Source organism: Amphiura filiformis, chromosome 4 (assembly GCF_039555335.1).
Source record: "Amphiura filiformis chromosome 4, Afil_fr2py, whole genome shotgun sequence".
Lineage (NCBI taxonomy): Eukaryota > Metazoa > Echinodermata > Ophiuroidea > Amphilepidida > Amphiuridae > Amphiura > Amphiura filiformis.
The window spans coordinates 27,231,288-27,257,407 of NC_092631.1; the positions used below are offsets into that span (position 1 = coordinate 27,231,288).

The 26,120-nt window shown below is 37.9% G+C and overlaps 1 protein-coding gene across 1 annotated transcript in view; it reads left to right on the top strand.

Annotated features, from left to right (window-relative positions):
* LOC140150757 (ATP-binding cassette sub-family B member 6-like) overlaps positions 1-26,120 on the top strand; it is a 43,074-nt gene that overhangs the window by 10,611 nt on the left and 6,343 nt on the right. The window contains exons 6-16 of the mRNA XM_072172860.1: positions 3,574-3,663; positions 4,253-4,374; positions 6,384-6,493; positions 8,215-8,280; positions 9,062-9,187; positions 11,376-11,452; positions 12,226-12,289; positions 14,155-14,240; positions 15,498-15,555; positions 16,276-16,380; positions 25,572-25,645. Coding sequence (XP_072028961.1) covers positions 3,574-3,663; positions 4,253-4,374; positions 6,384-6,493; positions 8,215-8,280; positions 9,062-9,187; positions 11,376-11,452; positions 12,226-12,289; positions 14,155-14,240; positions 15,498-15,555; positions 16,276-16,380; positions 25,572-25,645 — 978 coding nt within the window. The remainder of the gene's footprint in view (positions 1-3,573; positions 3,664-4,252; positions 4,375-6,383; positions 6,494-8,214; positions 8,281-9,061; positions 9,188-11,375; positions 11,453-12,225; positions 12,290-14,154; positions 14,241-15,497; positions 15,556-16,275; positions 16,381-25,571; positions 25,646-26,120) is intronic.

The window sequence follows — 26,120 nt, forward strand, 5'->3', positions numbered from 1 at the left end:
AAAAGTCAAAAGTCGTCATGAGAAACAAGTCATTTCTATCGTTTTGCTTGGTTCCCTGTATGCGCTAGAGATTATTTTGGTCTGAGTAATTTAAGTTGTGAGATCATGGCGGGAATTGACGGATTGCACTATTTTTCTTTGGGAAAGTGACCTTTTATCATTGCGGTGATCTCACATGGATAGAAACGTGATTGGATGATTCCTTTGTCCAGATTGTTTATTGAGTTCTCGGGAGTTTTGTTACCATGGGACAACACTTCAAAATATTTAGAGACCAGCGGCGTAGTAATTTAATTAAATGAACGCTAAATAACCATGGTTGCCAAAAAAATTCAGCCCGAATCGCAGGTCAAATAAAAGAAAAATCGCCCAATTTTTTTCTTTACCCTTTGTATTCTATGGGGCAGGAAATTGTCCCTGGGAAAATCTTCAAAAGTCGCCTAATTGGGTTACCAAATCGCGGGTTTGACAACCCTGAAAACAACGTCTCGACAGCGAAGGTCACATCTGGCTATTCATTATCATTGTTTGTCTGGCACGCTTTCTACAGCGTGGGTTGGGAATTCTGAAAATCTGTAAAAGGTGGGTTTCTAAAAAGCGTGTGAGCAATATATAATTATAAAGCGTAGGGGTAACGCTACCAATTGAAAAAAAAATATAATAAAGTAATTTGATGATCTGTTGAAAAACATTCATATTTTCTTCATAAATCTGGAAAGAAAATGTCAAAAATTAATTTGCTGATGTTTTCAATTCATACGACGTCACCTGTAGTAGAATCGACGCTACCGTGAGTTTTATGAATGAATATAATTTTCAGTCTCTACATCAGCCGCTTTGGCCCGCTCGCTCACACTTGTTTTGTTCTATTTCTATAATGTGCTGTTGTTTGTATGCATGCATTGTGTGCTGGGGGCGAGGTGTTTGCGCGGATACATAACTTGAGTATGCGTGGTTCTTAGGTGTGGATGATTTAAATGCATTTTAGTCGTTTATATTGCTATGTTTATTTGGTGTGGTATTTTACAGGGATATATAAAAAGGGGTGTGTTCTAATTATTTTCTTATTCTCCTTAATCATGTTTATGTAATCACGTTTGTAAATTTTACTCCAGTAGGGCCTACATGTGTAATTTTTGTAATTTTGTGTATGAACGCACCGACGGGTAGGCGTGTGCCGCTGGTTCAAAAGCGTATGTTCGAATAAATAAATAAATAAATAAATAGAAGTGGAGCGATCCGAACCACAGCGGCCGTGTAGAGAGTATCCCGGGGAGAGTATAGACTGACGTATTCATGTATTCAGGATCTCACAGGTATCTCAGCATTCTACCATTTGCCCATGTGTTACTTCGATAAACAATCTAAAGTCGTATCTTTTCGATGCAGTTGCAGTGATGCAGTTTTGCCAACATTTAATTTGTCGCAAATGTTTCAGATGAATAAGAAAATCATGAGTATTTGATAGATGAAGATAAATTCTGCATCAATTCGGATTCTGAAATGGATTGATGGCGCAGATAATGATAAAATGGACCCGGAAGTGACTGTATGAAACGGCGGGCGCCGATGTTCAGTCTTCCGAATTTGATATTAAAGTAATGCTGTAAACAATCTAAAGTCGTATCTTTTCGAAAGATGATTGCAGTTTTGCCAATATTAAGTCGCAAATGTTTCAGATGAATAAGAAAATCATGAGTGTTTGATAGATGAGGATAAATTCTGCATCAATTTGGATTCTGAAATGGATTAGTGATGGCGCAGATAGCTGAGACTATAATAGTCTCAGCAGATAGTGATAAAATGGACCCGGAAGTGACTGTATAAAACGGCGATAGCGCCGATGTTCAGTCTTCCGAATTTGATAAAGTAATGCTGTAAGCTTTGGTCACAAACACTGCATAAGGGTGGGGGTTCAATTTTTGATAAAAAGGGTGTCTGTCTAAAAAGTGTGGGGGAAATATAAATGGAGGGGGTTTGACCCCCTGACAAACGTTCGAAATTTGTAGTTGCTACATACAACTGATCATCACTATTTAATTCACTAGAATCTGTTTGTTTGTCTGTGTCTGCCTCTTTTCTCAGAGACTAGTGTACGTAGTAGTAGCTCGTTCGTTCACGTAGTGATTCCGTTGTCCCACTGGCCTACAAAACTTAGATTGCATGGCGATCGGAGTGTTATCGTCAGAGCACTAGCATAGTAGGGGAAGCATGTTCCTCAAACTTGGTGGGTGGATGCATCTTTAGCCTACGGTACAACAAGTCAGACATACAATATTTTCTCAATTCGAATTTTATCCTTTCTGGGTATGACTGATTTTGTTACCGTAAAATTTGTGTCAATTCCCGATATCACATAATAGTACCGTACACTATAAATGCACCACATTTTGTAGGCTCCAATTGCTGATTACATAGGCCTAAATGAGAACAACTGGTAACCAGCGGCACTGTGCAGTACCGGTCTGTTATTCAATTGCGTTGTGTGTGGGTTATGTGTATTTTATTGTGTAAAATGCCTATGCGGTGATCCACCCAAAAAACAAAATCATCGTATAGATCCCTGGTACTGGGTGCATCTTGACCCCAGCATAAGTTTGTATTGGTTAGTGGGTCAAGGTCACCTGAGGTCATCCAGGGGTCATCTGAGGTCAAATTTGCAAAAACTGTTGTAGGGGCATGAAACTGTGGGTACAGTCAACATTTGAGTCAAATTTCCGAAGGTCATCCGGGTCACCCAGGGGTCATCTGAGGTCAAATTACTAAAAACTCAGTATGGGCATGAAACTTGGTGGGTACAGTCAACATTTAAAGTCAAATTTTGGGAAGATACTAAAATTGTTGTATGGGCATGAAACTAGGTGGGTACAGTCAACATTTGGAGTCAAATTTTGGGAAGGTCATTTTGAGGTCATCCGGGTCACCTAGGGGTCATCTGAGGTCAAATTACTAAAACTGTCGATGGGCATGAAACTTGGTGGGTACAGTCAACATTTGGAGTCAAATTTTGGGAAGGTCATTTTGGGGTCATCAGGGGTCATCTGAGGTCAAATTACTAAAAACTGTCGGATGGACATGAAACTTGGTGGGTACAGTCAACATTTGAATCAACATTTTGGGAAGGTCATTTTGACCTACCAACCTGTTGCGCATTCGACTCCAAGAACAATTGCTTACCCACAAAAAAAGCGTAGAGCCACAGCGCCATTGGTGCTCTTGTTCGTTTTTATGGTCATGATGAGTTTGTTTCAAATAAAATTATATGCTTTGTGCTTGATAATTGTTTTTCTAACATATAAGGCATAATGTTGTGATTGCCGGAGTCATCCTTTAATAATATCAGAGTCCAAGTTTAGAAATTGCTGGGTGGGGCTTTGGGGCATGGGCATGGAACAGAAACAGTATATTCTCAAGCATGAAAAGACTACTAACATTATGTTTCAGAATTCAGTTCACATAGTAAAGTGTGCTGAGGTTTGTGGATCAACGTCTCTAGGCATTGTGCCTGTGCGTAGCGCACTATAAATCACTGCACTTTTTTTTAGTTTAATCTTGTCATCATTTGTGTTTCAGTTTGTCCCTTGGCTGGCATCTGAACAGGAAAACGGGTGAAGTATTGCGTATGATGGATAGGGGCACAACTAGTATCAACAGTCTGCTCAGGTAAGAGCAAGTGTAAAGTAGAGGTGTTATCGACACATGATTTCTAATTCAAAACTTCGTTGGGGAAAAAATACAACAATCGACACATGTCGACACTGGTAATGTATCTAAAAAATGCTGAAAAATGTTGATAGATAAGCTTTTAAGCTTTATTAAAATATCACGCCGATATGAGTTACATATGTACGATGTCCGACTTCCAGCGTAAACAGTGTGTCCAGGGCCAACAAGTGATAAAGAATGCCTTGGTAGTTGACCAAGATCTGGGGCACCAAGGCCAAAACTGAAAAGGCACAGGGCAGGCAATTGTGGACTCCATGAAAATTGAGCCCTGAGAAGCTTATATCGGTACTGAAGTCTAATACCTGTATCATAGCAATCATAAGTGCGTAGCATATTTTATGACATATTTCTGTTGCTTGATCAGAAAAGAGACTGCCAATATATCAATCAAAAGTTGCTAGCAATGCACCAGCCTCAAGTCGCAAATAGTTTACTTCAAGGCAACTTTGCTAACCACAAATAATGCCTAGAACTTTATCAATTGTTACCAGTGTTACCAGTCCCTCACTCTTTCTTTTTTCAACAGTTACATCGTATTCAACATCCTTCCAACAATTTTTGATATCATCATAGCCATTGTGTACTTCATCACTGCTTTTAATGCATGGTTTGGGCTCATTGTCTTTGTGGCTATGGTTCTATATCTAGGTGAGTGTTTCTTGATTATAGAGTGTTTCTTGATTATAGAGTGTTTCTTGATTATAGAGTGTTTCTTGATTATAGAGTGTTTCTACTCAGCCCCCTGCATTAATTTGTATGCCTCCATCATGAATCATACTGTTTTTGCAATGTTCAACGCAGGGGTGCAAATTGTGATTTCTTCCTCAGGAGCAAGGTAGGCTCAAGATTTCCTCAATCATACAGGCATAAAATAGCTTTATTCTGCACTTCAAAAGATGAGAATGTTAACATAGCGTGTATTTTTAGCGCGACTCTATGGTAAATCTTTGAGCTTGGTATTTTACACTAGTTGGGGGTCAATTTGGTGGGACAGAGGCTCCTTTCCCCTTTTATTTTCCTTTACCCCATTTCCTTTTTCATTTTTTGTCAGAGGGAGCACAACTTGTTTAGTGCTTTATGGTTCTTCTTTTTAAATTTCCTCAATATTTTCAGTTTGTCCTCATCTCAGTGGCATTAGTATTAATAAACTGAATTCCTTCATGACTTTTGTTCCCATAAAATCCTCATTGCTGCCTCTCTATAAATTTCCTCAGATATGATTGCCGCCTCTCTGTAAATTTCCTAAGATATGTGCCCTGTTTCCACCTGCCTTCATCCAACTTCCTTTTTTCCTGTTAAATTGCATTGAATACCTCATTACCTCATATGGTGATGAATTGTAAATTTCCTCATATCCCATTTCCATATTCTAACACCAACACCTTCCTCTTTTTTTGCTCTTATTTCTTGAACAATAATGTGGATTCCTCCAAATTTTGCACTTCCATTTAATAGCTTCACTGCCTCACAGCCCTCCTCTATTACCTTGCACCTCACTCAGTCACTCCTCTTCTTTTCTTTCCCCCTTTCTCTCCCCTTTCTTTTTCTTCTCTCTCCCTCCTTTTTCCTCTCTTTCTTGTTTCTTCCCAAGGCATTATTTCCTCATTTTTGACTCTCATTTCCTAGGAGCGGTGCTCCCCACTCCCGCACAATTTGCATCCCTGGTTCAACGTCCATCTGTCCATAATACCATCCGTCCAGATTCTGTATCTCTTGAATGGATAGACAGATTGACTTCAGATATTCTAGGATAAGTAGGCCACAGTCGGAATCTCTGGCTACACTGTTTAGGTATAATTTGCATATTTGTTATTATAAAAAAAAAAAATTCACACATTTTTGACAACATGCATCAAGGTGAGATACAGTGGTGGCACAACAGTGGGGCATGGGGAATAACCCCAGTCAGAACTCTTTTCTCCCCAGTTTTTTTTTTAACCCAAAATTAAGAAATTTCCACGTTTGCACCTTTTTTTTGGCACAAAATTGGTTGATTTTGCCTTCTGAAATTCACTCCCTCTCTCCAAAAAATTCCTGGTGCCACCGCTGTAGAGGTATTGCCTACCAATTCCCAAAGTGGTAGTCCATTTACTATTAAACACCTCCCATTTTTCTGCTGAGACTCAAAGAGCAGGAAAGCTCACAGCACACTGCATTAGGCAAAAGCCCCCTTGAGATACGAACAGAGTTATATCAGATGGAATGGATAATCCAAGACTATTAAGATTTTTAAATTAAAGCCATATTATAACATTTCTGTAAAAATAGATTAGTATATATTTTCCATAAAATGAACAAGGAAAAGAAGGCCACTCCCAACAATCTTGTGAACCATTTTACTGACAGCCTTTGGGTCAAGAGAAAGGAAGTGCTTAATCCAATCTCAACTGCCAGCGAGGCTCTGTAGCTCTCATTCTTGCCATGAATTCTAATTCTAATTTAAATTTGCGGGGTTTAATTTTGTGCGCTTTTCACGGTCGAACAGGAAGCCGCGAATTTTAACCCTGCAAAAATATTTATTACTCATAGTACTTAATGTGTATATGCTTGGAAACGTGAATTTAACACCCACTAAACTGTCCAGAATTGATAAAATTGCGAAAAATAATCCTAGCGAAAATATCTCACTATACAGTATTAATATCTCCAAACTGCAGGTGCTACCATTGCTGTGACTGAATGGAGAACCAAGTACCGTCGTGAGATGAATCTGAAGGACAACTCATGCAAGCAAAAGGCTGTGGATTCTCTACTCAACTTTGAAACGGTGAGAAGTGCAAATAATGACAAGTGCACTTGATTTTTCTTAAATTTATAATTTGTCATAACAAATTGTACGATGGTGTTTATTAGTTTTGTTAAATGTCTTTCTTCATCATTATGATAATTGCAAGGCTGTTGTTGACAATAGAGGTTATCCGTGTTCTATAAGCTGCATATCCTATCAAAGACTGCTATACCTTGTTTAGGACTTTCAAAAGAAGTCCCTGCATGTGCAACCATCACTGTTTCAAAATAGCCCGCCAAAGTCATGCAGGTAACTCCGAGGTCGTGCATTGAATTGGTTTGAATGAGGAATACTATGGGAATCAGCGCCTTTTGTTAGAAGTCACACATGAGTGAAGGTGGATAACCTCTATATAGTTTACAAAGCAATTTTATTGTGGACAAACAAAGATCAATTGTCAACAAAAATCTAGTCAATAAAAATATAAGAGATAAGCTTAAGGGATGGGGTATGAAAGTTTGGACAGTATATAGTGTGGGACATTAGAGCACATCAGACATATCGAATTGCATTCTGAATACGAAGAACGTCCTTCTGATATCAAATAATTTTGATTTTTTGAATTTTAATATTAAACACTTCAGGTTTATTCATGAATGATCATTCTCATGCCTGTGATTTTCACAATTCATCAAGCACAAAAGTCCCTCAAGATGAAATCAGTGAAGGTGCAAATACAATAAGATATGAAAGAAAAAGTGCAGATTCATCAATTTTACAAGGAAATCCATTTTACAGTGATTAAGGTTACCGGACCATTTTTGCGTAATTATAGAGGGCCAGGGGATTCACTCTATCATTATCAAAATTACTTGAAGAAATCAAAGAGCCTTTGAGTAAAAATTGTAGTTTTAACTCCAAAATGATTGTCAGACACAATTTCAATCAATGACAAAAATTATTTTTTGTTAAATCAATCAAAAAACAAATGTTTTATATCAATTTTGAAGTTAGCCTGAAACTGTAAATATGGCCCCTCTCACCTTTTTTAGGTCAAACCATTGTGGAACCTATTTCGCATACATACAAAAAAGTCCAGAAAAAGAATGAGGCCATATATTGTTGAAATATCTTTTGTTGATTTCGAATGATAATGTTATGAAGTCGTAAATTTACAGGTCAGATTCCAAAAAACCAAAACAAAACATTGAGACTCAAATATTTTCCGACTTACGCAATTTCATCATCGTGTCAGTGTCTTATTCATCATTCATACACTCTAAGATAGCGAGAACCAATCAGAGCAAGCGTTAGAAAAATCCAAACCATGCATTAATTGTGTCTAATTGCACTCCGCAGTGTTTTCGCCGGCGTTCGCGGCGCGTAGGCTTGATTCCTTTTTTCGGGCGGGTTGATGCATTTATATTTGGTTCTATTTTCTAATATTTTTAGTGATAATTTTGTTATATAAAAACAGCAAATATCACATGATTTTTCTTCTCGTGTATGAAATAGGTTAATGAACTTGTATTACTTGTTTTCGAGAAATTAGACAAAATAATGCACTTGCGCTGATGTTGATCAACATCAGCGCGTGTGCATTATTTTGTCTAATTTCTCTTCCAACAAGTAATACACGTTCATTAACCTATAATTATTTGTTAGAAGATAGTAGCATGTTTTTTCTGCTTGATGTAATTTTGAGTAAAAATGGAAATGTTAAAGTGTACTAATGTAGCATTATGATACTGCCTTTACAGGTGAAATACTATGGAAATGAAGAGTTTGAAGTGGAGAGGTACGATGAGGCTATCACAGACTACCAGGTATGTATTAAACTCAATTTATACTCAATCGCCTAGCTTCCCAAATTTCAGCTTGTATAGCAATTTTTTACAATTATGTAAACAAATGCTAATACCATAAGAACATCACCTAAATAATGTTTTCACTAATAATTGCTACACAATTTTTTTACAGTAAATCAAACCCTGTTTATACTTATCACAGGGATAGTGATTGCAGACAACAATTTAAATATTCAAAATGCCACAAAATACATTTTTAGAACATCCATTGCTGTCAATAATTATTGCTTTGAATTAATTCATCACCGAAAGTTAATAATCAAGAAGGTAAATTAATTGGCAAAATAATAAATCCAGGTGGTTGGAAATGATTGGTTGATGCATTCATGTGTTGCGAAATCGCTGGGAAGTTGAGATTTCTTCATCTTGCAAAAGCGACATCGTTTTTTCCTTGGGGTTTTTTATCAATTGATCGGTTTGACACTCTGAAAACGGAAGTAAACACTGAGCATGTGTGAGAATCGCTTTTCTGCAAAAGCGATCAAGTATAAATTCAGCTTTAAGAGTGATTAGTTTAAGACAAAAAAGTTTGTCTCAGTAGAAAATGAAAAAACAAACAAAAACAAGCGGTTCTCGATTTAAAAAACGAATCAAATAGTTGAAAAGACTATATGCGAAATACACTTTTCAATTGCTGCTTCGCTGTCAAAAAAAACCCCAATACATAAACAGAAACTCTTGTTTGAGTTTATTTGTGGGCACAGAAATGTTAATTTATTATTATCTTTTCTCTCATCAGAAAAGTGAGTGGAAGTCGTTGGCCTCACTGGTGGTGCTGAATTCAGCACAGAATGTAATCATTTGCGGTGGTTTGTTGGTGGGCAGTATGTTATGTGCATATCTTGTTTCAAAAGGAGACCTTACTGTAAGTGGAATACCATCAAACTTATTTTGACATATTTTTTACATTTTTCAAAAAGCATAATCATAATTTTTCTTTCTTGAGGTGCTAAATTGCATCCCACTTTTAAAGATTTACCTCACATAGCTAATAAGGTAATTCCAGTTGAAATTCACACCCCCCCCCCTATGTGGGACATGATTTTAATCTTCCACATACAATGTAGGGAGTGTGAATTTCAATGGTGTTACCTGAATGGGTGACTCCATTTGAAATCTACACCTCCTGTGTGGGAGATTAAGGTCATGTCTTCCATAGGGGTGTATGGATTTCAACTGGAATAGTCCATTTTAAATGGATTTTCAAAGTTTCCAAGAACACTTGTCATTAATCTGAAAATAGATCATTAGAAAGTTTCATTAACTATACTCCCTATAGTACTTGAGTTTTTTTTCCATGCACGATTTGGTTGATTTTGCTGATTCTCAGAAGCAAGTTTTCTTGTACTCGTAGGACGGCTATTAATACCGATTGGGCTTGCATTCACACAGTTTAGTAAATACCTACAAGTTTCATATCTCATACCATTCTTGTGACTTTCAAGGTGCTGATAGAACTCTGTGTGGAAGAACAAGCTGTTAGAAAAAAAGGCTTGGCAGCAATTGATGAAAGCATTGTTTGTTACAAAATAAAAATGCACACAAATATGTTTGGAATACATACTGCGCAGTTATAAATAGTTGCATGAGGATGAGCACAGAGAACATAGGCGTAGATCCCGGGGGTGGCAGGGATAAATCCCCAATATTTTGCCAGGGGGAATGGTCCATACAAGCATCCGCCCAATGTTGACTGCTGTATGTTGGTTTCTGACCAAATGAACCTCATATTTGGCCATTTTAGCCCCCAAAGTGCAAATTTTTGCGCGCTTCACACAAATTTATTCCACTTTTGCACCATATTTTAGCTCCAAATTGGCGAAATTTTTCGAGCACGAATTCTGTCACCAAAAGGTGCTGGATTTACTATGCTTCATGAATTTTTTTCCAACCCCATCCCCCAATGTCAAAAAGAAATCTATGTCACTGACAGAGAATATGTTTAGCAAAGTCATAAGTACCCTGTGTGGTTCCTTAATGCTCTGCATGCTAGCCATAGGTTTTAACATAAAAATTCAAGTTTTGAGATATTTTCATAAAATATCAAAAGCAATCTTAAGAACCACTGAACCAATCATAGGTACTTGTTTGTACTTATTTTAATGCATTTTTCATGATGATTCCACATATGTTCATGACAATTTACATTTTTTAATTTTTAAAAAAGAAATGAAATTTGTCGTCTGCTGTCTGCAGTCGACACCCGCATAAGGAGTTAAATATCATAAATTATTGTAAGTGTTTTGCTACCACAATGTACAAGAGACCAGTGGGACATACAACTGTGATATATCGTGCCCCTTTGATATATAACTGATTCTTAAACACTTGAGAACGTTCCTGCAATCTCAGTTGTTCTTACCCGTGTGATATGACACGATATCACATGGGTCAGCGTGTGTGCATCAACGCGATACGCGTGCTTCGCCATTTGAACCAATCGGGAGGCGATAGCAACAACGGGACTGATCGATTTTAAGCCCTAGGTAGTTCCTTATAAAATGTAGGATTTAATTACTTATGATATTTCTATTTGAATTGAATTGTCTAAGAATCAAGAATAAAGGTGTTTTTTTTTGCTGTTGTCGTGCATCTATCGTCTCATATAACACGAGGCGACATCATTATTTTTGGCGTAAAACAACTCGGCTTCGCCTCATTGTTTTACTTAAAATAATGATGTCGCCCATGTTATATGAGATGATAGATGTACTCCAGCGGTTAAAAACAATACCTTTATTCTCTAATTATTGTAATTGTTTTGCTACCACAATGTACAAGAGACAGGTGGGACATACAACTGTGATATATCGTGCCCCTTTGATATATAACTGAATTGTGAATATATTATGTTAAACCAAGTAAAGTATTATTCAGATTTCCTTTTACAAATTAACCATCGTGTATACGTGCGCGACGTCTAGCGTGTGCATTGGACCATGTGCAAAATAATACGCGCTGGATGGCTAGCAGTACGCTTAATTTGTAAAAGGAAATCGGAATAATACTTTACAATGTGTATTTAGTGACTTTATTTTTTGTCTCTCCATCAGGGAGGTGACTATGTCTTGTTTTCAACCTATATCTTGCAACTGTACAGCCCGTTAAACTACTTTGGAACATACTATAGGTAAGCTTCAGATTCATTTAGGTGATGCTAATTGCCCGGCGAATTGGTAGCTAGCTTCATTATCTTTTGTAAATTCACATTAGCAGTGAAAAATAAATAAAAACACATGATTCTTATTGAACAGGTGTTATGGAATTTAAATAATTCAACAGGTCTTGCAAATCTTGAGATAAGCAGCAAATATGAAATCCATTAAGGGCTGGGGTATGAACGTTTGGACAGTATTAATTGTGGGACATTATCGAATTGCATTCTGAATACGAAGAATGTCCTTCTGATATCAAATAATTTTGATTTTTTGAAATTCGCAATGTAATACACATTTTATGGCAAATGATTACAAATTGATAAGCATGGCCCGATTTAACTATATAAAGTTTTCTTCTTGATTGAATGACCTTTACCACAAATTCTCATCTGTGATGTTTCATGCCGCTGTTTCAATTTTGATATGAGAGCTTAACAATGTAATTTGCTAGCCTCATAGAAACACTGTGTATTAATTAATTGGTCGACCAAAAAGGCGCTCCTTTTCATTCATAACATTCAAACTAAATATCTTTGAGCCTTGAAATTTCACAGGGTGAATGAGAAATATAGTATCCTTCTTTTGATACCAAACTTTATACCACTTCCGGTAAAATCTGGGGTTCTGGGGATGAGGCTATTAGTGATCGGGCTATGCCCCTTTAACTTAAACTTGACCTAATTGTGCTTAGAGTCCATTATGAAATGGTTTTATTGTTGTATTGGATTTGTATCTTTGTTTACAGAATGATTCAAGCTGCATTTGTTGATATGGAGAACATGCTTGTACTGATGGAAGAAAAGCAAGATGTGAGTAATGAGACTTGTTTTATTAGATATTAAGTACCTTATTCATTCCAATAGGCATTTTGGGTGGGCGCTTATTTTTTACATTGTTTTAGACATCAATCACCGTCTGAAAGTATTTAGTTACTCACAGTTAGTGCGCCCTCATAACATAAAATGTGTCTATATATTATATTGACAAAATGTTTTTGAGGATGCACTAACTGAGTAAACATGGCCATCTGAACATGGTGACCGCCGGCAACAAATACGAATTTGAGACAGAATTACTGTTATCTCAAACTTGGTCTTTTAAAGGCATTTGCAGGTGGTTATTGTGAAGTATTTTTAATATCTATACATCTGCCCACTATGAAATAGCATCATAATATAATTTTGGTGCACATTTTGGATACTTTTGATGCTCAATTTCCCACATGCATGCATGTAAAGTCACTCGACAGGTAAGCGTACAGGAAGTATTTTGACAACCTTGGATGAGCGGTTAATAATTGAATACATGAATCCAAAACCCACCCAAGTCCATGGGAAGTGTATCATTTTAATTCCTTCAGTTAGATTTGCCTGGTCAATATGGTAAGTTGTACATGCAAATGGGTGAGTTAAACTGTATTAGGTATGACGATTAGCATTTCAGGGACTTCGTGGGGTTCATTTTAAATTCTGGACTTGGGTGGTTTTTTGAATCATATGCAAAGACAATAATGTTGGAATGAGATTACCACTAGTAAGATAATACAAAATAAAACACACAGTTATGTATAATGTTGATAAGCATTCTGCCATGTAATATAAACCACACCCTTTGATTAAACCTATTTTTTTTTCAAAAGTCACTCTCAGCAATGAATGTGTTGCAAGCAGTGTCCGAAATAAGGAAAATATGGAGGTTGTCCTGAGGACAACTAAAGCATAAATTCTGCTTGTCCTCAAAGCATTTTGGTTGTCCCCAAAATGTGTCATATTTTTGGATTTAAGGGGGGGTCAATATTTTGTGCGTAATTATAGAGGGCCAGGGGATTCACTCTATCATTAAAAAAAATATTTAAAGAAATCAAAGAGCCCTAGGAATAAAAATTGTAGTGTAATTCACGCCAGATACAATTTCTTTTAATAACAAAAATGAATTTTTGTAATCGATCAAAAACCAAACGCTTTTATACAAATTTTGAATTTAGCCTGAATCCATAAATATGGCACCTCTCGCCTTTTTCAGGTCAAGGCTGTTTTACCATTATGCAGCGAATCATTGTTGAAGCTATTTCACATACATGTCTAAAACACTCTAGAGAAAGAATTTTGCCATATACTGCTGAAATATCTTTTGTTGATTTCAATGATAATGTCTAACGTCAGAAATTTTAAGGTCACATTTCTAAAATCAAAACAAAACATTGCGACGCAGATATTCCCCGACTTATGCAATTTCATCATCGTATCAGTGTCTTTATTATTTGTTTGAGCCCTTTTCCAAATGTTTGTGCTATTTATACATAAAACGGCCAATCTATCTTTACAAAATGCGTCATTTTAATGTAAACAAAAGGCTAAAGATAGCATTATGAGATTTATCTTTTATTATTACACTCTTCCGTACATCTGCCTCCGTGGAAGGACGACCCAAATCCACCATTTTACAAATATGAGGTCTTCCTTGTGTGTAAAAATGTTCTTGTGTGTAAAAGAAGGGCCTGAATATACTCTCTAAATAGTCTTCCAAGTACGTTTAATCATGGTTTCATGGAAGAAACTCCATAGAGTTTGGCCTTTCATCCACAAATATTGGGTATATTTTGGGAAAAAAGGCCCAACTGAAGATGATTATGGTTATACTGACAATGGTTTAACTAAAATACTATTTATTGTAGGTATCTGATTTGGAGCGTGCAAGAATACTGGAAGTTGTTAAAGGCAGAATAGAGTTTGATAATGTCAGCTTTTACTATAACGAACAGTAAGTATGTAAATGATGGGTTCAGTATAGAATTTGATAATGTCAGTTTCTACTATTATCAAAGACAGAGGTAAAAAGATTTTATCGCGTCTGATGTCACTGTCAATTATGATCCTTGATTGGTTTACACAGGTTAATAGCGCGTAAAAGGAAGGCCGATTTATCTGGTGCCGATCGGAGAAAAGGTATAGCAGCAAATGGCGAAAAATTATGTACTTTTACAAGGCAAAAAGCAGCTTTTCTAGGCATTGTTGACATGGTGCCTTCGCCAAAGAAAGTTTTCTACTACAAAGACCTAACTTTTGAGATGGTTTGCATGTTTGAAGATGCAAAATTAACAATAATGCGCCCGGTTATACCGCCACGTTCAGCAAGTCATCATCACAACACTTGTAAACAAACCGTGTTCGAGTTTGATTGACAGATAACGTCACACACGATAAAATCTTTTTATCTCTGTCTTTGATAATATAATGAATAGTAAGTACGCAAATGATGGGTTCACAAGTTTTAAGTTTCCCCCAGAGACTTTTTTAGTTTTTAGAATCACTGAGAAAGTTTTCTACAAAATTAAGAAATTATGAAAGTATTTGGTAGTAGCACATTTTGTTTGACTCAGCTGGTTAAGTTTACAATGTCACACATCATCGTGTTTGGTCACAATGGCTCATGTAAGAAAAAAATGCAATTTTGAAAGTTGCACTTTGGTCCATTCAGCTCTTTAACAATGCAGTAGGCATGGCCTACTGTAGATTATATTATGCATTTTTGTGAGAGTTGCCTAGAGACAGCCTGTGTGAACTCACAGATTGGGAGTGATTCGTGTGCAAATGCCAAATGCAGAGCCAACACAAAAGATCTGTTTGTCCGACACACACTGTGGCCTGCGTGTGTGACTATTGCAGGATTTGCTTTATGCTCGTTCTGCCACACAATGTAAATAAGCATGTGATGAAAATGAAGTGTCAAGAGATTATAACATTTTCATTTGTTTTCTATTTTGTAGGCTCAATACGAGTTTAAACAATGCGGACCACATTTGAACAATCTATTTTGTAAAAATTGGTGTGGAAATAAAAAAAAGGTGTGTTTTTCATATTGCGTGTCTTAATTGTTTACATCTAGACCCAATATACTACAGGCTGTCTTTTGGTCCCAATTTTATGAATTGTGAAGTCATAGAAAAAAGTCTATAATGTATCTGTTGCAAGTTCCTATTCCATACCATCATTATAATTTATAATTTTTTAAAAACAGAAAACCAATCTTGAAGAACGTCAGTTTTACTGTTGAGCCTGGACAGACCGTTGCTTTTGTAAGTAGAAGGCAATTTATACTTCATAAATCTGTGTTAGCCGAAGAAAAAAAGGTTTTATGGGCTCAACTCAACCCAGACTTTGGGATACATGTATGTAAATTGTATTTTATTTTTTGGCTGCATGCATTTGGAGTTGGTTTTTTTTAAATTTTGACTGAAAAAAAAAAAAGTGAGTGTAGTTAGTGAGAAGGAAAAATGTGTAATTTTTTTACAGATTTTATAGGCCATCTATGGTCATTCCCAAAAGGGACTACCGTAATAATATTATTGTACTTGAAAGGTCTGTTAACCCATAGAGCAGGTTTGTTTTTAGAGCAGGTTTGTTTTTACGTCGCCTTAATGGCTTAATTTGGGCACAGGTTTTATGTACAACCTTGTGATAGCACAACTCATTTATAAATTCGCTGATCTTATAGGAAAGGAATCAAGGAAGCCAATAATCGCATTTATATTTCCATAGCTCTTGCTATTTTTGAATTTAGGTCAACAATATATCAAAACGGGAGTTTGCACATTTTCCCCCTCCCAAGAACAATCATGCACACAGGGTGGATATGACACTCCTTACATATATCAAGCCTTGGAATCTCCTTTATAGAAACCATACCATTCCTCTTGGGCATCAGCTTTATTTGTCTTAATACTTGAGTGCCCTTTGTACCATGTTGTATGTTTGGTTAAATTTTATTGATTATTTTATTGTATTTTATAATGCAGGTTGGTCCATCAGGTGCTGGCAAAAGTACCATAATCAGACTGATATTCCGATTTTATGACATCCAAGGTGGACATATATTTATAGATGGACAAGATATAACACAGGTTAGTGATTACTGAAAAAGAGACAATTTTTGCAGACTTTTCCTTCCACAAGTTACAGTTTACAATATTGACCTTGTTTTTGTGTGTTTGGTCATCTTACTATAAATAGGCTAATGTTGTATGTTAGTATGAAGATAGAAAGGCTCCGTCAGTTTTGATTCAAATGTCGCCAAATTCATATGGGAGATCGGGGAATATACGGGGAATGGACTGGAATTTATTTGGTTGAAATCGGTCAAGAATTGGCTGCAAAAACAGTGAAAATATGGGTAAAAACACGGTTTTTATTATGAAAATCGGTTGTCAGCCTACGCGTCACTGCAGCTGGCAGGCAGCGAGTCGGCGCCAGCGTGCGTAATCGCGACTACGCCAATGCGCTGCAGAACGGCGCAGAGAGCCACGCGACTTAAGTAGCCAGAGACCATTGGACATGATACGGAAAGAAGTAAAAAGAAAGGACAAAAAGGTACATGGGCGGGTCACCCGATGAACACGTCCGCAGACACGCTATGAGAAGACGTAATAAGAACGGGAAAAAGATGTGTGTTGTATAAACAACATGAAGCGGTATAATAAAGTAAAATGAAATTAAAATGAGGACAAAAAAGGTACGAGTATTGGCCTACAGGTTAAAGTAACTAAATGGGCGGAAAAGAAAGAAAGAAAGAAAAGAAAAGAAAGAAAAAATGGAAATGTAAGAAGAGACAGATTTAGATAAATAAAATGTAGTTTAGTTTAGTTTAGTTTTTATTTAGCATTGCAACATATACAAAAATACAGAAAAATGGTAAGACATCAAGTACAATGCATCAAAATTTAACAACAATAATAAAATGTGCACAAACCACAAAATGCCATCCCAGATTGGAACGGCATACACGCCACAACACCAAAAGTTGCAAGGCAAGGATAGCCCATAAAAGCCTGGCTACGTATGCAGGCTTATTTCCAATGGGGTCCCAAAACAAAAAATGGCTGTGGACGTGGAGGAAAATAGAAAAAAGACATTTTGACATAAGCCTACATACGTATAAATTCTGCAGATTCCTGCTTCAAAGCACTATCAGCCAGGTGTTTTTGACAGCCTTTTTTGAAAGCCATCCTGTTGCTTATGGACTGAATTTGAGGCGGCAAGTCATTCCAATCTAAGATGGCATTATAGTAGAAGGACTTGTTGGCAATACCTTTGACTCTGGGCACAAAGAAATTAAAATTACTAGATCTGGTACGATGGGTATGAACACTTGAGGTTCTAATGAAGTTGTTTCTGAGGCGGTGAGCAGTCACGTCATCTAGCAGTCACGTCATCTAGCTGCTGCTCAAAAATCGGCTGAAATCTACCATCTTTTCAGCCATCCGCACTTTATTTATCAGTACTGTGGTTTATAAATATCTTAACCACAAAGTGGTGAGCTTTTTGAGCCAGCATTTTTCATCTGGGTCAGGTATTTTCTATCTAAAAATTGTTGTTATTGTGTGATGATATACCAATCCAAGATGGCGTCCAACATGCAGTGCTAGCCATAGCGTAACACCGGGTGTGGTTGAAAGTAGGGCTGGGATGTGTGAAGGTGACCTTGCGTCTCTCCACCATGAAGGTCATCTTGTTCAACATAGTGTTACTTGCAATTTTTATATTCTTATGTATGCAAGAAGTGATTGACATCCATGTAAAACCCAGTGTAAATTCTGTACATCATCTGAATGCGCACGTATCCAATACTGATGATTATATTGTATATTCATACCATACATGTTGTATTTTTGATACCGTACCATTATGTAATTACATGTATTACTATTGTTATATATATTATACACCAATGTTTACAAACATATATGATCTGGAAAAGTATTCTGACATTACAAATATGACTTTTGATTACAAGTATTTTCCTGCTGATATCAAATTGTTGCTTTGTAAGCTTAGATTTAGAACCAAATCTGGATTATCTGACCATCGTAGTAGTCCCCGCCAACTGGTCCTCACTTATTTCTGTTTGATAATTGTTATGCAAGCTGGCGATGTAGAGACCAACCCAGGTCCTGAATTTCCTTGCAAAATTTGTAATGAGGAATGTGATTGGTCATGTTACGCAGTTGGTTGTGATGCGTGTGATGCATGGTTCCATGCCAAATGTTTGAATATGAGCACTCAAACTTATGCAGCCTTGGAGGACAGTAGTGTCACCTGGGTATGTACTTGGGCTTACCGAACTTTGCAAGTTCGTTGTTTACATCATGGTCCACGATAACTGATAATAGTTATAGAGTACTCGCTTCTATAAGTAGTGAAGATGACATAAAATCTCCCTTGGCTGCATCATCACCAATTCACATACCAACTGCTAACAATGTTTTTGGTAGGCGTACTAGATGGTCTGATAAACCCCCGGCTACCAAAAGTAGTCTTGGTACTGGTACCCCTTCTAGAAATAAACCAGTCAAAGTCATGATCATAAATTTCCAGAGCGTGTGCAATAAAGTTGCCGAATTAGCAATTTGTCTGGATGTAAACAGTCCCGATATTCTCATAGGAACAGAGTCATGGTTGACTGATGACATCAGCAACAGTGAAATTTTCCCATCAAATTACTCTGTTATCCGTAAGGATAGGCCTCTCAATGATCATGGCCAAAGATACGGTGGTGTTTTCATATGCATGAAAAATGACATTATCATGTCACATCGTGCCGATTTAGATACTGAGTGTGAAATACTCTGGGCACAACTGGAACTAGTCGGTTCCAAAAGGATTCTCCTTGGTGCTTTTATAGACCCCCGGAATCAGGAAGTGATATCTTAGACCAACTACAGTTATCTCTTTCCAAGATTGATGTTAACAAAGATCGTAACATATGGGTGGCTGGAGATTTTAATCTTTCACATATTGATTGGGAGAACTAGACCACCATCCCGGGTTGTCCCAAACCGGGATTATCAAGGCAGTTGCTAGAAATAGCAAATGACTTTGGTCTAGAGCAGTTAGTTAGAGAGCCAACTCGTGGTTCTAATATACTAGACCTCTTCTTTATGTCAAACCCTACCTTGATGGACAGAGTGAGGATTTTACCTGGGATGAGTGACCATACTGGTATCCCACTGGTCACAATTAACACCCGTCCTAAAGTAAATAGGTCCAAACCTAGGAGAATTCACCTTTATCACAAGGCAGATTGGTCAGCCATTAAAGAAGATCTCACAGACATAAGCAGTGACTTTCAAGATATCTGTTCAGATATGGTCACAGTGGATGATTTGTGGGATGACTTCTGCTCTAGGGTCAAAGGTACCATGGATAAAAACATCCCTACCAAGGTAGTTACTCCTCACAAAAGCCCCCGTGGTTCAATCGTAATGTATCACGGATCTACAGGAAAAAGAAAAAAAAGCTTTTATTAAGGCCAAACACTCAAATAACACCGATGACTGGGAGATCTTTCGATCACTTCACAAAGAATTGAACCGGCAATCGCGTCGGAACTATCGTCAGTATGTCAGAGATACATGTTCAGAGTCAATGAAGAAATTCTATTCCTTCATTAAGAGTCTAAAAGAGACTCCTTTGGTGTCCCAACTTTAAAAAGTGATGGTACTCTTATCTCTGAGAATGTCAAAAGGCTGACATTCTAAACCAACAATTTGAGTCGGTCTTTCGACAGGAAATAGTTGATAATCTCCCACACATACCAGGCCCAAAGTTTCCATGCATGCCTGACATACACATATCCACAAATGGTATCACAAAGCTACTGACCGATCTTGACCCAAACAAAGCGACAGGACCTGACGGCGTGCCTGCACGTATCCTTAAGATGGGGGCAAAGGAGATTGCGCCAGCCCTGGCGACCATCTTTCGGAAATCACTTGAGACAGGAAATTTGCCTGAAGATTGGAGGAGTGCCAATGTTACTCCAATCTTCAAAAAGGAGATCGCACTAAACCCTCCAACTATAGGCCGGTATCGCTTACCTCTATATGTTGTAAGGTGATGGAACATGTCATCCATTCGAAAGTGTCATGAACCATCTAGACAAATATGATATATTGAATGACCACCAACATGGCTTTCGCCCAAATCGATCATGCGAATCTCAACTGATTTTGACCATTAATGACTTCGCCAAATCCCTCGACAAGGGGCGACAGACAGACGCTATCATAATGGATTTCAGCAAGGCATTCGATGTGGTAGCACATCAAAGGCTTTTGCTGAAACTTGCCCATTATGGTATACAGGGACCGACTCACACATGGATTACCAACTTCCTGATGCATAGAAAGCAAAAGGTTGTTCTTGGAGGTGATGCTTCGGACTGGGTGCGTGTCCAATCAGGCGTTCCATGAGGGCACAGTGCTCGGTCCGTTGCTCTTTTATTATATATCAATGACCTACCAGACCAGATCACCTCCACCGTCCGACTTTTTGCTGACGACTGTGTAATTTACAGACCCGTCAGCAGCGACGCAGACGCAGACCTACTTCAACGTGACCTTGACCGACTTTGTAGCTGGGAGCAGACATGGTGTATGGCGTTTAACACTGACAAGTGTTTTGTTTTAAAGATCACAAACTCCAAACACCCCAAACAACACAAATACTCATTAAACGGTACATTCCTTGAAGAAACAAACTCACATACATACCTTGGTGTTGATATTGCTAGCAATTTGAAATGGAATTGTCACATCAATCGCACAGCTGCAAAAGCTAACAGATCGCTGGGTTTTATCAAACGTAACTTACGGGGATGTACTGAGGAAATCAAGAACATTGCCTACAAATCACTCGTTAGACCTTCGCTGGAATACTGCGCAGCAATATGGGACCCTTACACCGTGGACCAAATCTACCATCTTGAAGCTGTGCAGCGCAGAGCCGCCCGCTTTGTCAAAAACAACTATGACAAGCGCAGCAGTGTCACCGACATGCTACAAGACCTGGACTGGCCGCTACTTGCTACCAGACGGAAGATATCTCGTCTAAGCCTATTCCAGAAAGCACACGAAGGTCACCTAGCCGTCCCAGTTCGAACCCTACTGCACCCGGTAACGCGCTTTACTCGCAAGTCACACAGCAAGTCATTTATTCAACCACAACCATCCAAGGACTGCTACAAATATTCCTTCATACCACGATCCGTTACGGAGTGGAACTCACTACCAGAAGACACAATAACCATATCTGACCCAATCGCATTCAAAGCTCAACTACAGCAGCTGTTCAAGTAATAAGCAACAAAAAGCACACACACCGCAACCGGTTCACTTTTCCCCACTTGGGGTGTTGAACTGTAAAGAACCAGAACCAGAACCAGTATCATTGAAGATGTTGAATACGTGGTTAAGCCTTAATTGTTTAGCACGGTCCTGAGAATTTAGAAGTTTAATGGAGTTACGAGTCAACTGATCAATGTGGGTCCTGGGAGACAAATTTAGAATAAAGCGGACTATTTTGTTTTGGGTGATCTGTAATTTGTGTTTAGCTCTGGTACTGATACCAACAAACCATGCTGAACAGCAGTAATCAAGGTGACACTGTATGAGAGCAGCACACAAATTTTTGCGAAGGGTTTGATTGAGATAGTTTGAATGCCTATAAAGAAACTTAAGACGCCCAATGACTTTCCTGACAAGAACATCAACCATGTTGTCACCCGAGAGTGTTTGATCCATTGTGATTCCAAGAGATAATTAATACTATCTTGGGAGCAGATAACTTGCCCGTTATAATTGATGTTAAAATCAGTGGCTCTCTTTAATTTCACATGAGAGCCAAATAAAATACACTCGGTCTTACCCACATGCAGGGATAATTCATTGTCGATTAGCCACTGATTACATGATTGAAGTTCTTTGTTGAGTTCATGGGAAGCGACAGTGTCATCTTTGTCCTAAACTAAGATGACACTGTCGTCGGCATATAGTAATAGTTTATTGTGCACGGAGGACACCATGTCATTGCTGTAGCAAAGGTACAGCAGGGGACCCAATAAACTACCTTGTGGAACCCCACAGGTAATTTTCATGAAATCCGATGAAATGCCATCAACCGAGACAAGTTGTTGCCTGTTGGACAAATATGATCTAAACCAACCAGGGTTGATTCCCATGCACTCAAGTTTAGAACACAAAATATTATGGTTTACGCTGTCAAAAGCTTTCTGTACATCTAGTAACAGCATCCCAACATAATTGCCCTTTGAAAGCTCAGATTTTATATAATCAGTCAAATGAATAAGGCAGGTTTCTGTGGAAAAGCCTGGACGGAAGCCAGATTGGTATTGGTATAAAATCTGTTTTTCTCTTAGGTATTCATCAAGCTGAACAAAAATACATCTTTCAAGAATTTTTGAAATACAACTCAGAATGCTCACTGGCCTGTAATTGCCCACGTCCAATCTACTGTTCTTTTTGTAAAGGGGAATTATTTTGGCACACTTCAAGTCATCCGGCACAGTCTTGGTGACAATTGATAGATTAACAATATGGGTGACAACAGAGGTAAGTTGGGGGGCCCCATCTTTCAAAAACTTGGGCGCCAACCCGTCCAAACCAGCACCTTTATGAGCATCAAGATTGGATAAAGCCTTGAGTATAAAATCTTCGGTAACTAACTCAAGATCAAACTCATTAGGAGTCACACCTTTGTCCAAATAGAATTGTTTAAAAGTCACCGAGTCCGTGCCAAATTTCTTGAGTGGAGAGGGCAATTTACTGACCAGTGTTGAGGCAATATTTGTGAAAAAATTGTTGATGTGGTTGCAAACAGAAAGAGTGTCGTAACACAAATTACCAGCAATGTCTAAGACGATTTTCCCTTTACTTTTGGATTTGTCACTGTAACCCAGAAGTTTTAGATGTTCCCAGAGCTTCTTAGGATTACCCATGCTATCCTCGAGTTTCGATTGAAAGAATGAAGCCTTCGCATTTTTGATATCCCTCTGGACTTCATTGCGTAATGCAGTGAAATCCTGATAGAAATAGTCACTACTACCTTTGAGAACCATTTTCCTGATCGTATCACGCTTCCGTATCTTTTCGAGAATAGCTGGGGTCATCCAGGGCTCTGTGCGTATTTTAATCGCACATCTCTTCGGGTGCAATTTGGTCTAGAACATTAGTCAATATGATTTTAAAATTGATCCAGGCAGTATTGACACACTCACAGTTTAGAACAGTTGACCAGTCACAGTTTGATAGCATATTTCTAAAAGATTCAACAGAGTATTGCTTCATTGATCTAATACTGAATAATATTTTGAGAATTCAATGGAACCCTAACAGACTTTCTAGTGCAGTACACCAGAAAATGATCACTAAAACCCGTGAGGCATGACACCACACTGAAAAACCTTGTCAAGATTGTTACATAAAATGTGATCGATACAGGATTCGGTTGTTGCAGTTACACGGGTAGGCTCTTTGATGACATTTTCAAAACCTGCACCAGAAAGTCTGTTAAGGTAAGATCTAGTTGTGCTGGAATTATGCACAGACTCTTCTAAAGTGCAAATATTAAAGTCACCAAGTATGTAGGTTTCCTGTTCAAGTGGAAGAGTATTAAAGATTTTATCTAATCTGGTTATAACATCAGTAAATATCTGTGACCTGTATATCACACCAAGTAAGATGGGCTTGGACTTGGGCAACAACAAATCACACCAAACCACTTCATTATCGCCTTCACTCATAAGGTCATTGCGAAGATTAAAAGCCAGGTCGCTTCTTATATATAAGCAGGCGCCACCACCATTCTGGTTCCTATCGCATCGTAAGACGTTGTAATTGTCGATACCAATCTCATTGTCAGTAACCGATGAATCAAGCATAGTTTCCGTAATTGCGATGACAGCTGCATTGGTTTGTTGGGCGATAACTTTGAGGTTTGAAAGTTTGGGTATTAGGGATCTGGTGTTGACATGAAGAAAGTTGAGACCTTTCTTAGGGAATAGACTGAAATCTGCTGGGGTCGTGTTTGACATGCGTGGCCGGGGTTAACATGAACGTCACGGATCTTATGAGGGCATAATTTAGAGGATACTGAATGTTATGATTTGAATGCAGTTGGGTTGGTGTTGACCAACCTGCAGTGTAGTCTCTGGAGACAGTCCATTTTATATAATTGGAGAGCTTACATGGTGGAACAGGCGGAGCTCTCAGAGAATCATTGCTGAAGAAAAGTCTTAGTGACAATGATAAAATGATGATAGTATAAATGATGGCTGACTGTTTCCCGAAGAGGGCGGCCATGTCCATTGATGTTCAAAATACAGAAATACGGTATGTGAAGTCAAAGGGTAAAGCTTAAAATGATAAGCTTACTGACATGATACTGCCATAAAGTCTCAGCTCATGTACAAGTCCAAATATATCATTTGGGAGCACTTGGTAATATATACAGTTGATGACAACCATAAACAAGCTAGATGTAGTAAAGCTTAAGATGTGTTACAAAAGCTGTCAAGTCTGCCGAATTCGTGGTGTTTACAATTCAAGACCGGAAGTGATGGACAGGCAGCTTAAAGTCTCAAGTTTTTTCTCAAATACTGATGGAGAAAACTCACCAAAACACATCTAAGGATGCTGCAGAGTCTATTGATGACATTGAAGCCACAAAATGTGAGCCAAATATACAATTAGGGCTCAAAATAATAACAAAAATGAGAGCATATTACAAGTATGTGCTCTCCCTCCACGACCACAGCAAAAAAAAAACCTTTTCAATGATTCTACCTGTTCAGTAATTCTTCCTGTTATAGTGAACATTCCCATTTACACATCTAGCGGGGACCTGCGTAAAGCGCGGGTATCCCGCTAGTAATTCTAATAATAGAAATCTCAGAATACATCACATCAAACCCAGGAGAAATGGAAATGGCCAATAGCATCAGAAATAGTTATAATACTGTCAACACTCAGTTTTTTAACCAAATATTTCAGAGAAACCATTCTCTGCCATCAGTGGTGTAATGATGTTGGTAGACTGATGATCCTGTAGTGTTTCTAGATGTTGACAAAATCCTTTTGTTCTTTGTGATGGTGTTTCTAGTTCTCGTCCATCCCTACTTAGCAGTTTCATCTGTTTTCCTTACCAGAAAGTGTTTCTAGATGTTTTTTGGTTGTTTCTTTTTCCACTGCAAATAAAATGAATGTAGCTATTATATACTGTTCTTCATTATTTTTATCAGGTTTCTCAGAGCTCCTTGAGAAAAGTGATTGGAGTCGTGCCACAGGACACAGTACTATTTAACCAAAAGATTATGTAAGTGTATTTTAATTTTTGATAATTTTTTATCATGATATATAAAAATGATTAATTAAGTAGTTTATTTCTACCAGTAGGTCAGTGTTTAGTTCTTCTGGTATTTGTAAATGGATGTTTGTGTGGAAAGGGAAGGGGGGGGGTGAATGGCAAGGCATCCCCAAAATGTGGAATTACAAATTTTCCATGCTATCCAATTGTGGCCCAGAAACCTTGTACGTCATAACTACTTGCAAATGATTACAAATTACAATACATTGAGAGGAAAGCATGTTTGTTTATTTGTATTATTTTTTTTTTAATCTTGAGGCCCAGGATGTTCCAAAAGGCCCAGCATATTCAAAAAGTGTAAAAAACAGCCCATAGGTGATGGGTTAAATGACATTATTTATACACAATGTCCATGGATGGTGCACAAACATCTGATGTTGGAAATGTTCATGCTTTACCTTTGGTGGGGCTTACAGGTAGGTGG